At 52.5% G+C, this 13,371-nt stretch overlaps 1 protein-coding gene across 10 annotated transcripts in view; it reads right to left on the reverse strand.

Annotated features, from left to right (window-relative positions):
* FLNB (filamin B) overlaps positions 1-12,710 on the reverse strand; it is a 136,272-nt gene extending 123,562 nt beyond the window's left edge. For 5 of the 10 annotated variants that reach the window (XM_036430718.2, XM_036430717.2, XM_036430715.2 and 2 more), the window contains exon 1: positions 12,245-12,709. In XM_036430718.2, the coding sequence (XP_036286611.1) occupies positions 12,245-12,536 (292 nt within the window). In that variant the 5' untranslated portion in view covers positions 12,537-12,709. Of the gene's footprint in view, positions 1-12,244 lie in introns of all 10 variants that reach the window. The other 5 variants (XM_036430721.2, XM_036430720.2, XM_036430719.2 and 2 more) reach the window with 2 other exon arrangements.
* Positions 12,711-13,371: the final 661 nt, after the last annotated feature.

Consider the following 13,371-nt stretch of genomic DNA (forward strand, 5'->3'; position numbering starts at 1 on the left):
TGTACCTTGGTGGCAGGCACATCCCCAGTGGAGGGTGTGCAAGAGGCAGCTGATTGATGTTTCTCATCATCGATGTTTCTAACTTTCTATCCCTCTCCCTTCCTCTCTGTAAAAAATCAATAAAATATATTTTTTAATAAGTTGTAAAAAATAATAATAATAATGGCACCTGTTTTCTATCCTAAAGGAAGCATGGTCTGGAGATCAGGAAACGCTGCTAGCCCATGGTTCCTACCTGGGCTCCTCAAAAACCCAGCTCACTTTTTCTGCAACAGCCCAGTAGGCATGAGGTACCGTATTTTCCGGCGTATAAGATGACTTTTGAAACGAAAAAAAGCCTGCTCAGATTGGCCAGAGTCAGAGAGGCAGTCTATTAAAAAAAGAACTGGTGTTGCCTCGGAAGTGGGGAGTAGCCTTATACAGTGAATATAAGCCTAAACCAACTGTAAAATCTTATACGCTGGAAAATATGGTATTTTTGACCAATTTCTGGGTATATTTCCACCCACTCTTCCCTTTCAAGATAATTAAGATAATTAGGTCACTTCTTCAGTCTGAGGGTCAACCAGAGTGCTGGAATGAGGAGGGAAGGAAGGCAGCAACCACATTCATGGGGCACTACTGTCTGTCTGTCTATCTGCCAACAGCTGGCCCAAGGCTTTACAAGGATTGTAAAGTTTAATCTGCAGTTGCACCAAGAGCAGGTACCCTCAGAGAGATCAAACAGCTTGCCCCAAGCTCCCAGCTAGTAAGGAGCAGGCTCTCACTAACCAGGACTCAAGCACACGCAGGAATCTGTATCCAGAAATGGTTGCCATTCCATCTTTTTCGCCTCAAGCAAGCTCAAGGCAAGATGATTCCGTGGGCCTGGTGTCCTGAGGCTGTTGAGAAAAATTATGTCTCCAAAAAGCCAACAGCATGAAGACCTTAGGGATACACATCATTCTCAGACTTCTAAAAGTTCCCACCCACGCAGACAAGGGTGAATCACGCCTCCCAACTACATTATATGGCGGGAGGGGGGGCCACATCTGAGACATGTTTAAATTGCTAATGGAGCTGAGAAACTAAAAGGCAAATGAAGTTCTATGCTGGGCTCGCCATTAGACAAGGTCACAATAGTTACCAAACATGATAACTATTATTAAGAGACACTGGCGGTCCCAATAAAAGTGGATCCTGACACTTCTAAGTCAGAGAGTGGCTGGAATATTGGAATATTCCCGCTTCATGGTTCACCAAAGCGAGTTTCTAGGCCAAGGGAGACTTGAAAACCATAATAAGCCTCAATTACTAGTAAAACCTCCAATTTTAATGCTGGCTACAGCTCAGTAATAACTCAAGGATGAATCTTGTTTCAACCATTAGTGCGACCAAAATGATATCACAAAACATTTCCAAACCACAATCTTTTTTTTCTGAGAAAATGCATCTCCCTCTTCCCAGGTTGATCAAAAGGCAGCTGTAAGTAAACCTCCCCAATGTAGAAAAAGGTATGTTAAGATTCTTCACAGGTGATGTGTTTTTACTTTGTATTTCTTTATGTCCTTACAATTATTTTTATAAGTAGCTAAAAATGCAACTTTTTTATGTAAAAAAATAAATAAAAATAATAAAAACCACCACGCCTATTAGAAGTGAATGTAGAAGACATGCTGAACTGACGGCTTTCCTCTGGGGATTAAAATCTCAGACAAGGATGTGAGTAATAGCTGCCACGTATGCACTGGCTGATCTGGGCGTCCCTCAGTTTCCTTGTCTTTATAACGGGGATTGAAACAATAACTACACCTCAGGGTTGCAAGGAGGTTCCACGTAAGTTATTATTGAAAAGCATTTATCACAATGCCTGGTCCTGATAGGTGTTCGATATGCATTCACTATTATTAACAAAACTATTACTAAGGCTATCGTGAGTCTCAGGGGCTTCCTTTAAAATTCAGTTTCTGAGCCTCACATGGCAACATGGAAAAGGCCGTGTCCTCTAACTGCTGAGACAAATCGTAGATGTTCAGAGAATGAAGTACAGAGTTCTTTAACTTCGGCATCACGGTTCCACAAACGAGGGGTTTTACTGGTCCCCAGACCCAGCTATTCCCTGCACTTAGTATTTCCCATTTCACTCCATGCAAAGGACAACTATTTTGCATTTTCTGAAAGCAAATATATTACAAACAAATCAATGTACCAGACTGATTATTCAATCCACCTATGCTAGAGGCTGGTTATTTACACAGTAAGTTATTTATTATAGTCCTACTAAGTGCCAAGCTCAGAGCCACAAAGGTGAGCAAGAGTGATAGGACCTGCCCCTGGAGCAGTCATGGTCCAGGGGGAGGACTGTGGGTGTCCAGGAGAGGGCCTCATGCCTTCCAGCCTCAGGTGTGACTCTCCATGGATCTCAAACAGAGTGCCAAGGGGGAAAACAAAACCAGGGGAGGCAGTGATCCGAGATACAGGCCCTGCAGGAAGTGTAACAGGACACCTGGATCGTTTCCTGTCAAAGACTCCACCAGAGAGGCATTCCCCCAGGACCAGCCAGCTCGCCTGCTTAATGGAGATAAGGAATGTGACAAGCCACTGCCCAGGTGCTGGCAAGCCAAGATCCACACGGCTCGGCTTCTCCTCACAGGACTCGGTCCGGTTCTGCCCTGTAAGGCTGGAAGTTCCACTCAGGGGCCCTGTCCCTCCGGCAGCACGTCCACGATTGGCCAACCTCCGCTTCTTTATAAGAGGAGGAATCTTATAAACAGAACCCACAACCCTGTTCAAGTAACAGAACCTCGCCCAGCTGGAGTGGCTCAGTGGTTGAGCTTTGACCTATGAACCAGGAAGTCATGGTTTGATTCCCGGTCAGGGCCCATGCCTGGATTGCGGGCTCGATCCCCAGTAGAGGTGTGCAGGAGGCAGCCGATCAATGATTCTCTCATCATTGATGTTTCTATTTCTTTCTCCCCCTTCCTCTCTGAAATATATATATGTGTGTGAACTATATATATGTGTGTGTGTGAACTATACACATGTGTGTATGTATGTATATATGTATTTTCTTCTTCCTTTTTTTTAAGTTAACAAACCTTGAAGTCACAAAGGCCTTTTGGTACCTGATCCAAGGCCTCCTCAACACCGGAGTTCCCCTTGGAGACAGGGCCTGCTCCTGACCTCTGACCTGCTTTACCTCACCAAGGGAACAATCACTTTGTTCTTGAGCAAGAAACACCAGGCCCCCACGGAGCTCCCGCAGGCTGGCGGCAAAATACCAAGTAACTCCTGTCTCCCTCGCACATCTGATACGTCGCTTCAGGGAAGTCAGGGTGACTCGCACAAGCAGCGCAGGGCCAGCCCGATAAGAACGTGGTTGTGCTCCTGGGGGAGCAGGGAAGATGGAGGAATCTGATCTTGCCTCAGCCTCCACGGGAGGCCCGCCTCCGTCCGCCTGGGTCACAAGCAGCATGCGGGCCGACAGTAACACAGTCCCTATCGGCCAGAAGGAAAGCTGACTGCCCCTTGCCTTTTTAAACCTTAAAACCTGGATTTATGTGCCGCAGCACATTTACATAGTCCCCGCCACACATCCCCACCCATTTCCCTATAGCTCAAAAGCCAACATTCCACCACTGTGCTCCAAATAATTCCAACCTCTTTGGTTGCCTTTATATCTGAACGGAAATTCCAGAAAAGTTGTCTGGCGTGGCAAAAAGCTGACCGGCCTTATGAAAATACCCAAGAAAGGTGACCCATTTAGTCAAAAGAGCTTTCAGATCTCCATGAGAAAAGGAATTCATGCCAGCATAAAGGGCCCTCAGAGAGGGAGAACAGGAGTGCTGTGTTAACGGCCAGACCTTTCAGCACGCCGGCCCGCGCTTCTGGGGAGCGGAGCGCCGAGTGGGCCGCCCGGCCGCCTGCTCCCAGTGGGAGGCTGCCGGCGAGGGGCGTGGGGACGTGAGTTCAGCTCCGGTGCACAGCCAGGGGCGGCCCACAGGCTCCGAGAAGATGAGTGGGGAGCGGCTGCCTGTGCCAGGGCTGGTGTACTGATCAAGGCCGAGGGCCAGCCAGGAAAGAAGGGTTCTGCTCACTGGCACACGCCACCCAGCACACGCCCCGCCGGTTCATGTTAAAAGGTCGCGAGGGGAGGTCACTGGCAGAGCCCAGCGGTGCCAAAGGGCTGTCACCAAGGATCTCCGGACATAGCCGGCTCACAGCAAACCCCTCCGTGTCCCCCAGGGGTATGCGGTGAGCCCCACGGGGCTGCAGCCAGAGGGAGCGCCAGGGGCACCTTCTCCTCCTCACCTCGGGCTTCCAGGCCTCTCAGAGGAAAGCCCGCCCCCGCCTGTCCCCCCAAAGCAGCCTGCAGCTGGTCCCCACGTCCAGACCCGCAGGGAAGCCACTGGCCCTGGGAACCACACGCAGGCAGGGAGAGGGCACGAGAGATGCCTCCAGAACCGGGGAGGAGGCCCCTTACAGGTCTAAGGCGCCGGGAAAGGTGAGGCAGATGGGCCAAAAGTAGTTTGGTTTTATGGTAGGAAAGTCCACATTGCTCTAACTCCAATGAGTCAAGTTTCAAGCAAAATAAAAACGAACAGAACTAAAGCAGCAGTGGCACATCCCCAGTGGGGAGGGGGGTGTGCAGGAGGCAGCTGACTGATGTTTCTCATCGATATTTCTGACTCTCTATCCCCCTCCCTGTAAAAAAAAAAAAAATCAATTATATATATATATATATATATATATATATATATATATATTTAAAAAAAAAAAAAAAAAAACTAAAGCAGTGGCAAGTCTCTCACAACAATAGGTCTAGTTTACAAATGTGGAACCCGGCTTTGACATTAAAACACACTTCACAGCGTGATGCAGGCAAGCATCCACGCCTGGCACATGAAGTGAGGCAGGTCCGAGTGTCCGCATTCTCCTCTGTGAAATGGAAGAGATGTCAAACCACAGACTCGCAGGGCTCCTGGTGAGGATTGGAACAAATAAAGGCAAGGCACCAGGACAATGCCTGGCAGGCAGCAGGGGCGGGGAAATACTGGGCATTGTGTTCGAGATGGGTGTGCCCGCCTGGCTGTTTGGCACACGAATGGCATGACCAGTGGGCTCGGTACCGAGAACGGACAAGGACTGTGCAGGAGGAAGACTGTCCTCCTCGCCAAGCTGGCTACCTGAGCCAGGTTTTAACGGGGAAGGAAGGAAGTCGGATGCTCTGTCAGAATAATTCAGTCTCAGGGCCGGTCTTGGCTAAGTGAAATACCAAACTGCTTCTTCGCTTATAGCGAGTACTCAGGAATCTTTCTGACCAAGGACATTCCACGGCACAGGGACTTGTCAAAAGGGGATCAGGGAAGGCACATGTTCTTCGGTAAATTTTGTAACCGGACAATGAGCATTAGTAACATTTCATCGAACTGTTTTCATAACTGGACAGTGTGCAGGAGAGGTGACAACCATCTATCTGTAACTTATCAAATGAATGCATTTAAGGCAACTGCTAGACGGCTCTCAGAACAAGGGCAGCAAATTCATATAAAGCTCGGTATTTTTCTTGCAAAAAGAAAAGAAAAGGAAAACCTGATGCTAAGTGAGCATGACTAAAATGCCCAAAATTCCAATTCTTTCTAAAAGGAAGACCTACTCTCACCTACTGTTTTATCACTTTAGTCATAAAAGAGAGCCACTTGGTTTTCTAATCATCTTTCCCACGAAACTCTCTCCCTACACATGCACTCAGTTTCCGAAGAAAAGTGGCCGAGGCACCTTAAAAACACAAGGCCACTTCCTGGGCCCCAGAGGAAAGCGTTGCTGTTTATTATTGGTGGTTATTGAGCACGTTTAATGAGTAACCGGGTTTACAACAGCAACGTAAGATGGCTTCTGGTAGAACGAGGCAGTTTTCATCGTCAGAAGGGTAGGAGGTAGCAGGCATTTACTAATAGATTGTAAGGGCTCTCTCCATCAGATTTATTTGGTTCAACTTGCTAGAGGAAAGGATTATAATTCTATCCAGCTCCTTAACTAAGGTAACTACAGATGAAAACTACATGCAGAATAGCAATAGGGGGAGAAAAGGGAAAAGGAAATGCAGAAACACAGGCCTGCGGGGCCTCCCAGTAGGTAGGGTACACGAGATCATCCATCAGAACACAGGAAAAGCCAGATCTTACATCTGGGTTTGTCATCCAAAGAGGAACTAGGCTTTCCTAATGTTTCATACACAGACTGGCAGTGCTATAGGTATACAGCTTACACATATACACATATGAGGAAGGGGCACGTTCAGAAAGTTTGGAAGAAGGGATTGAAGGAACAGTTGATCCATGTCAGCTGGGTTCGCCTACCCTCCCCCAAGCTCCTGGAGGAAGATGCTCTGATGCCCATCTTCGCAGCCTCAGGAGTCCCTGTGAGTCAGTCCCTGCCTACCTCTCCACCACCATCCGCCCCCACCCCGCGCCCACCTCCACCTGACACTCTTCCACTCCTGTGTTCACCTGCCTAAGTCTAGTCAGGCTTCAGGTCTCAGCTTACCTGGCCACTCCTCCCGGGAGCCCTCCGACCACCCAGCCCCCTCCAACCTGAGGGAGGCCATCCTCTCACAGCTGGGTCTGCAGAGCAGACAGCAGCAGCTAGAAGCCGGCCCTCGGCCCGGACCTACTCAATGGGACTTGGCCAGGTGATTTGTGTGTGCCTCTGAGCAATGTGTGACACAAACCAGGGGCATGACTCTCATTATTCCTGTGGCCCTTGAAGTCCATCTTTTTAAATATATTTTTTATTGATTTCAGAGAGGAAGAAAGAGGGAAAGAGAGAAATATTAATGATGAGAGAGAATCATAGATTGGCTGCCTCCTGCACACCCATCACTAGGGATCAAGCCCACAACCCGGGCATGTGCCCTTGACCGATATTGAACCCGGGACCCTTCAGTCCGCAGGCTGACACTCTGAGCCAAACCAGCAAGGGCACAGTCTGCCTTCCATACACTTGTTGAATGAGGAGAGGAAGAAAGAAGGATGTGGGGAGGCATCTTCACCCGAGGTGAAGGGAACAGCCATCACACTGGAGGACAGCACAGTGGGAGGACTGGCTGAGAACAGAGGGAAGACAGTCCTGGACTCTGGTTCAAAGGCACAATAATGTCACTAATGAATATGCCAGCACCATGCGGAGGCTTAACCTAATCAAATAGAGTGCTCTCGCCAGCTCCAAGCTACGAACTATTACTCTCCTCCATTTTACAGGTGGGGGAACAGGCTCAGAAAGGTGAAGGCAGTGGGCCAGAGCTGCACAGCTGTTAGGTGGCAAGAGGGGATTGGAACCGTGGCAGGCTAGCTTCAGGACACCACCTCCCTCCCCCCCCCCGCCCCCCCCCCCAAAAAAAAACTCGGCTGTATCTAGCAGAGCCTTGTATGTGCAGACCTGGAGGCCACTTATAGGGAAAGCAGGATGGGGAACCTCCGACCGAGGAGCCACTGCAGGCAGGGCCCAAAGGCTCATCCTGCAAGGAGCCATTCTCCACTAGCCAGCGACACCGCCTCACAGCACAGGCCCAAGACCCGGGCAGGGACAGGGAAGTGCCGAGAGACACAATCTGGCTCCGAGTCAAAGCCCTCCTTCCGCACAGACTCTCCAAGAATGAAGGCGGCTGCTGACTGGCACGCTGGCTCCGGTCGCTGGAGGGGCTCCGCCGAAGCCCGGCTGCCATCTGGAAGTGATTTGGCCCAGAGATTCCTGAGTGGGGTGGGAGGGCTGAATGGCCAGCTACCCGTCCAGCTCTCGGAAACAAAGCTGTTGTGAATGGGCCCGGAGGCAGCCGTCACACAGCCAGGGGTCACCTCCTTCCAAGGAGGGGCATGCTCTGGGCAGTCCGTAACCCCAGGAGAGCAAACAGAGTCAGCACCAGCCACGCAAGCCCGTTCGGCGTGCACCCCCTCCAGCGTGACTCCTGAGAGGGTTCTTGGATGGTACCTGCCGTATTTAACAAACACTCACAGAGCACTTGCCATGTGCCACCAATTGACCTAAGCACTTCTTTTAAGTGTTAACGTGTTTAATTTTTAATAGAGATAGGTGCTGTCCCCATACTGGCGATAAGAAAACCCAGCCCTGGCCAGTGTGGCTCAGTGGACAGATCGCCGGCCTGAACTCCAAAGGGTCTGGGGCTCAGATTCCCAGTCAAGGGCGCGTACCCGGGTTGTAGGTTCTATGCCCCTCCTTGGTTAGGGAGCACGCCAGAGGCAACCAACCCATGTGTCTCTCTCACATCAATGTTTCTTTCTCTCTCTTCCCTCCCCCTCCCGCTCTCCCTTCCACTTTTTCTAAAAATCAATGGGAAAAATATCATGTGTGAGGATGAAAGAAAGAAAGAACAAAACCAAGGCACAGAAGTGTCTTAATTGCTACTTAGCAGTAAGTGGGATTGGAACAAAGAATTATTGCTCTTAACAAGAGCCACCAGGGCACAGAGGACACTCATGTGTTACTTGTTGCAAATGACCCCAAACTTTGTTAATTCTGACAAAGCATGCTATTGTGCTGGTTACTTTTTAAACATTCTCCGGCAGGAACTATATTGCCTAAACGGCGCACTGGCATCTTGCTAGGTAATTCAGAAGAGTAGAATTCAGGATTAGTTGTAGTTATTTTGGAGGGAGTGGGACAAAAGGAAGGAAAAGGGCTAAGTGGCCTGGTGGCCCACCTCCCTGGGAACACGCACTGGCCTGGCACGGGCCCTTTAAGTAAACATTCGGGTCATACCGCATCCTCTGTCTAAAAAGGCAAAAATTCATTTATTTTTTTCTGCGGAATCAAACCAAAACACACCACCCAAACTTCTAGGCAGCCTTGATTTGTCATTCCTCGGCTGAGAGACCCCTTTTTCTCCAAGTTGGCTGGCCTGCCCAATGTCAGAAAGGTTTTTGGAAAAACAAGTAAATAAAACTGCCAGCTCTGGCAGGCGGCTAGAATTAAATATGCTGAGGCCTCACTATGAACTGCCCAGGATATAACAAGAAAATGAAGAAAATCTTTAACTTTTGGATGGAGCCCCGGATGGGCCCGCCTCGCCATGAATTGCAGTTGCGAGTAAAACAGCCAGGGCTATCTTTCGGTGAATTCTGAGGAGAAAAGCCAGAGTCCTCTGGTGGCTGTTGACCTTCCGTGATCTCAGAGCGGGGAGCCTGTACTCTAACGACTACCAGCATGCATACTGCTGAGAGCATACGAAACTCTGTATTCATTCAAAGACTCCTTCCCTCATCCGGACGATGGAGTAAGACACCATCCTCTGGGTAGTTCCCATCCCCCGACCCCACCCCTGAAAAACATCAGAGAAAGCAGAGCAGCCAGTCCCCAAACAAGTTCACCTGGACACAGGATGGAAGCTGCAAACGGATTCTGCTCACCTCCAGACGCGACTCTGACCTCAGGGATCCTTTGTCATAGGTCAGAGGACTAGTCCTCTCACTCATCTAAGGCCTGGGGATCCTCAAGGCCGGAGGCTACCCGGACACCCCAGACTTAACAGCCCTGCTGCGGGGGGTCTCTGGTCAGGGGAGAGGGGACGTATTTGCTCATTTCTGACCCTGGAAGGCAGGTCACTGAAGGCTCAATTCAACAACGGGGTAGACCTGGATCCCAGTCACCATTTACTTAGCAGGCGACCTCTGCAACTTACTTCACTTCTGTCTCCTCACCTTTAACCAGAGATAACCATACTAACAGGTCACAGTTATAACAGTAACCATCTCCTAAGCACCTGGTCAGGACTGGGGCAAGCCCGTAAGCCTCCCAGGACTTGCTGAAGCAGCTATTATACAGACAAGGAAACCACTTGAGAATTCAAGGTGGCGATCAATGAGGTAATTAACAGAACACCTTCCCATGCCCCCAAATCGGAGCTGGTGTCCATCAATGTCAGCAAGGCAGCAGCCACACAGCTAAGCAGTAAATACACAGCTCATGAGTGAGCTCGGTATGGCTTTTTCCTTCAGGGCTCTTACCCAGGCCTGGCCCAGGAGCAAAAGCAAGAGGCCTCGGGCTTTACCCCCACAGGAGTCCTGGCACCTGACATTCCTTCCCTCTCTCCAGAGGCTGGAAAACCTGTTTGCTTCTAATCTTTCTGGGAGAGCAATGAGGCAGCCAATGACGGGACTCATAAATGTGGTAGCACCCTTTGACCCAGGCATGCTACTTTGGGGAATGTGATCCAAGGAATCATTTAAAAGGAGAAAATAAAACAATGTAACTTGTGGGAAGAAGCTGCCCACAGCCCTAGGCCCACAACCAGGAAAGGGGAGAATAACCCTGGAATGCCAGCAGAATGGAAGGCCCGATGGCCTGGTGGGTTCAGGAATGCAAATCGAGAAGATGGAGTAGAAAACTATACCGAAGGGGCCAGACAACACCTAGAAGGAGGCCCCAAGCTCGGGGCAATGATGGAAGCCAGACTGGAAGCAGCTGCAACCTCTGCAAACTGGGTAAATTAGGCAGCCCAGGGTTTTCTGGGGCTGTGGTTTGGGTTTTTCATTTGTTTTGTATGGGTTTTTTTGTTTTTTTTTAAAAGAGATTTCATGTCATGTTTGGATACTCCTGGTTTATGTTAAGTTTCTTTGTTCGGTTAATTAAATAAATACACATTTAAAACAAAGAAGGAGGGATCCCCATCGAGCCCAGCCAGGCCTTGAGATTCCTCAGAGGGGTCGCTGGTTTCTGAGAAGGAAAGAATTCCAGGAGAAGGTCGAGGTTCTCTCCCCAGGTCACAGGCAGATACCAGAGCGTGCCACCCAGCCTCCGTCTGCACAGAAGCCACCCTCACAGCGAGGCTGGCAGGGCGGTGGCATCTGCCTGGGCCCGGGAAGCAGCCCTACCTGCCAGGACAGGTGTGGGGGAGGGAGAGGGGAGAAGGGAGGAGGCTTGGCCTAGAGGGACCCCCCTTGGCTGGAGAAAGTCCCAGCAGCCAAACCCACACTTTCTTCCTGTCATGGGGGTCACCAGAAGGCCTGGTTTCCTCAGGAAGAGACCTAGACCCAGGCCTGGGCCCGGGCCAGCACCTCTCCGGCAAGACACTCACTTGGCAGAACGTACACATACAATGTAAATGCACACACAAACACATATGCACACACGTGCACACACACTCCCTCTTCGCACACACATGTTCCCTATATGCACATGTGTGACAGCCCTCCCCTAGCCTGTATCCCTCCTGGAAATCCTCCCCTAGCCCAGGTCCTAGTGGGGACCTCACCCTCATTCTTCCTCCCCAGCTCAGAGGATGAGGGACAAACACCAACTCCCTGCCCCCTCTCAGGAAGACCCCGGTGTGGGGAGGGCGGGGAGAGGAAAGCGAAGTCTCCTTCCATTGTCGCCACTTCCTTCAATTCTCCGCTGGACCCTCACGCTTCCATGGCTTGGGCGAGCGATTTAATCCCCTTGACTCGCTCCGTCTGCAAAACGGACCTAGCGCTCCAGCCCTCCAGCCTGCAGGCTGTGGAAGGACCGAGACAGCCAGAAGGCTGTGGCCGCAACGCCCACTGGTTTGGGGTCCCTGCAGGGCGGCCGTTCCCATGACCACCACCCCCTCTGCATTGTAGCCTCAGCCTCCAGAGCGGCCTCCTCCGGCGGCGCCGGCCAGAGCCGCCCGGGGAGCGAGCGAGCGAGGGCGACACACCCCCTGCGGCTCCCCTTCCCACCGCCAGGCCCACACCCATTCGGAGGCGGCGGGGGCGGGCACCGGGTCCCGGGCTCCACCTGGGCGGGGCGGCCTGGGGCGCGGAGAACGGTGCCTCCCCGACCGGCCTCAGCGCCAACGCCCATTCGCACCGGCCTGGGCGCAGCGGGGCGGACGCTGGCGGAGCAGCGGACGAGGGTCTCTGAACCCCCGGGGACAGCAGACCAGGGGTTTCCAGCCCCCCAAGTCCCGGCAGGGGCATCCTAGGTGCAGAGAGACATGCCACAGCCCCAACGCTCCCCGTGTGCGGCCCCAACTCACATCCTCAACCCGCAGCTCTCCAGGGACCCCCGCCAGGGCGCACGGCGGGGAGCGCTGCGGGGAGGTTTCCCAGGCGGCAGCACCATGAGAGGGGGGAGCCTAGGTCTCCTGTGTCCCCACAGCCCCGGGGACGACGCCCCCGGCCGCGAGAGGGAGCGGGTGCGCGGCAGGAAGCCTCCGCCGCCCGCAGGGGCGCGCGCGGGGTCCGCCCGCCCGAGCCCGCCCGCCGGAGCCCGGCCAGGACGGGGCACTCACCGATGGACACGAGCTTGATGTTCTCCCGGTCCAGGAACTCGAGCGCCACGGACACGTTCTCCAGCTGCATCTGGCGGAAGGTGGGCCGCTGGTGGTACTTGCGGTACATGCGCTTCTGGCTGAGCACCTCGAGCAGCGCGATGAGCCGCAGCCCGTCGCTCAGGTCCGTCTGCAGGTTCCCGATGCGCTTGTTCACGCACTTGAGGTGCTCGTTGCACCAGCGCGTGAAGGTGTTCTGCTGGATCTTCTTCCACGGCGCGTCCTCCGCCAGGTCCTTCTCGGTGACCGGCATCCTGGCGGCGGCGGCGGCGAGGGCGCGATGCGCGGCGGAGCAGCCGGGAACGGACTGGCGTCGGAAGGCCCAAGAGCCGGGACGGCGAGAACCCAAGAGCGTGAGGGGCAGTCGGACTCGAACTCGCTCCTACCGTGGCCGCGGCCGGGGCTGCTCTGTGGCCGCCTGCCCTTGGCCGCGCGAGGCGGCTGGCCCCGCGCCTGCGCACTGCGCCGCCCCGCCCCGAAGCCCCGCCCCTTCCCAGCCCACCGGCGGGAGCTCCCGGGCCACGGTCTCCCCCTGCCGCCCCAGGTGGGCACTGCGCCCCGCGGCCTCCGAGGAGCCCTGCTCCTGTGGGAATGGGAGTCAGGATGGAGACCCCCAGATACTGAAGAACGTCACCGTCCCGGAATGAGGGGACGTGCAGAAGCAGGGAAGTGGAGAGAATGGTTGGGTCATGGGAGAGGGAATTGCACCTGTAGGTTTTTTGTTTTTAAAAAATATATATTTTATTGATTTTTTACAGAGAGGAAGAGAGAGGGACAGAGAGTCAGAAACATCGATGAGAGAGAAACACCGATCAGCTGCCCCTGCACACCCTCTACTGGGGATGTGCCCGCAACCCAAGGTACATGCCCTTGACCGGAATCAAACCTGGGACCTTTCAGTCCACAGGCCAATGCTCTATCCACTGAGCCAAACCGGTTTCGGCTGTAGGTTTTTTTTTATTGAGCTCCTGCTGTGTGGTAGGCACTGTAGAGCACCGGGAAGGAAACAGACATTTATTATTCCTATCGATTAAACTCATGAATTACAATACATATTATTATTCATAGCATTTACTGAGTGCCCGGCC

Source organism: Pipistrellus kuhlii, unplaced genomic scaffold, assembly GCF_014108245.1.
Source record: "Pipistrellus kuhlii isolate mPipKuh1 unplaced genomic scaffold, mPipKuh1.p scaffold_m20_p_11, whole genome shotgun sequence".
Classification (NCBI taxonomy): Eukaryota; Metazoa; Chordata; class Mammalia; order Chiroptera; family Vespertilionidae; genus Pipistrellus; species Pipistrellus kuhlii.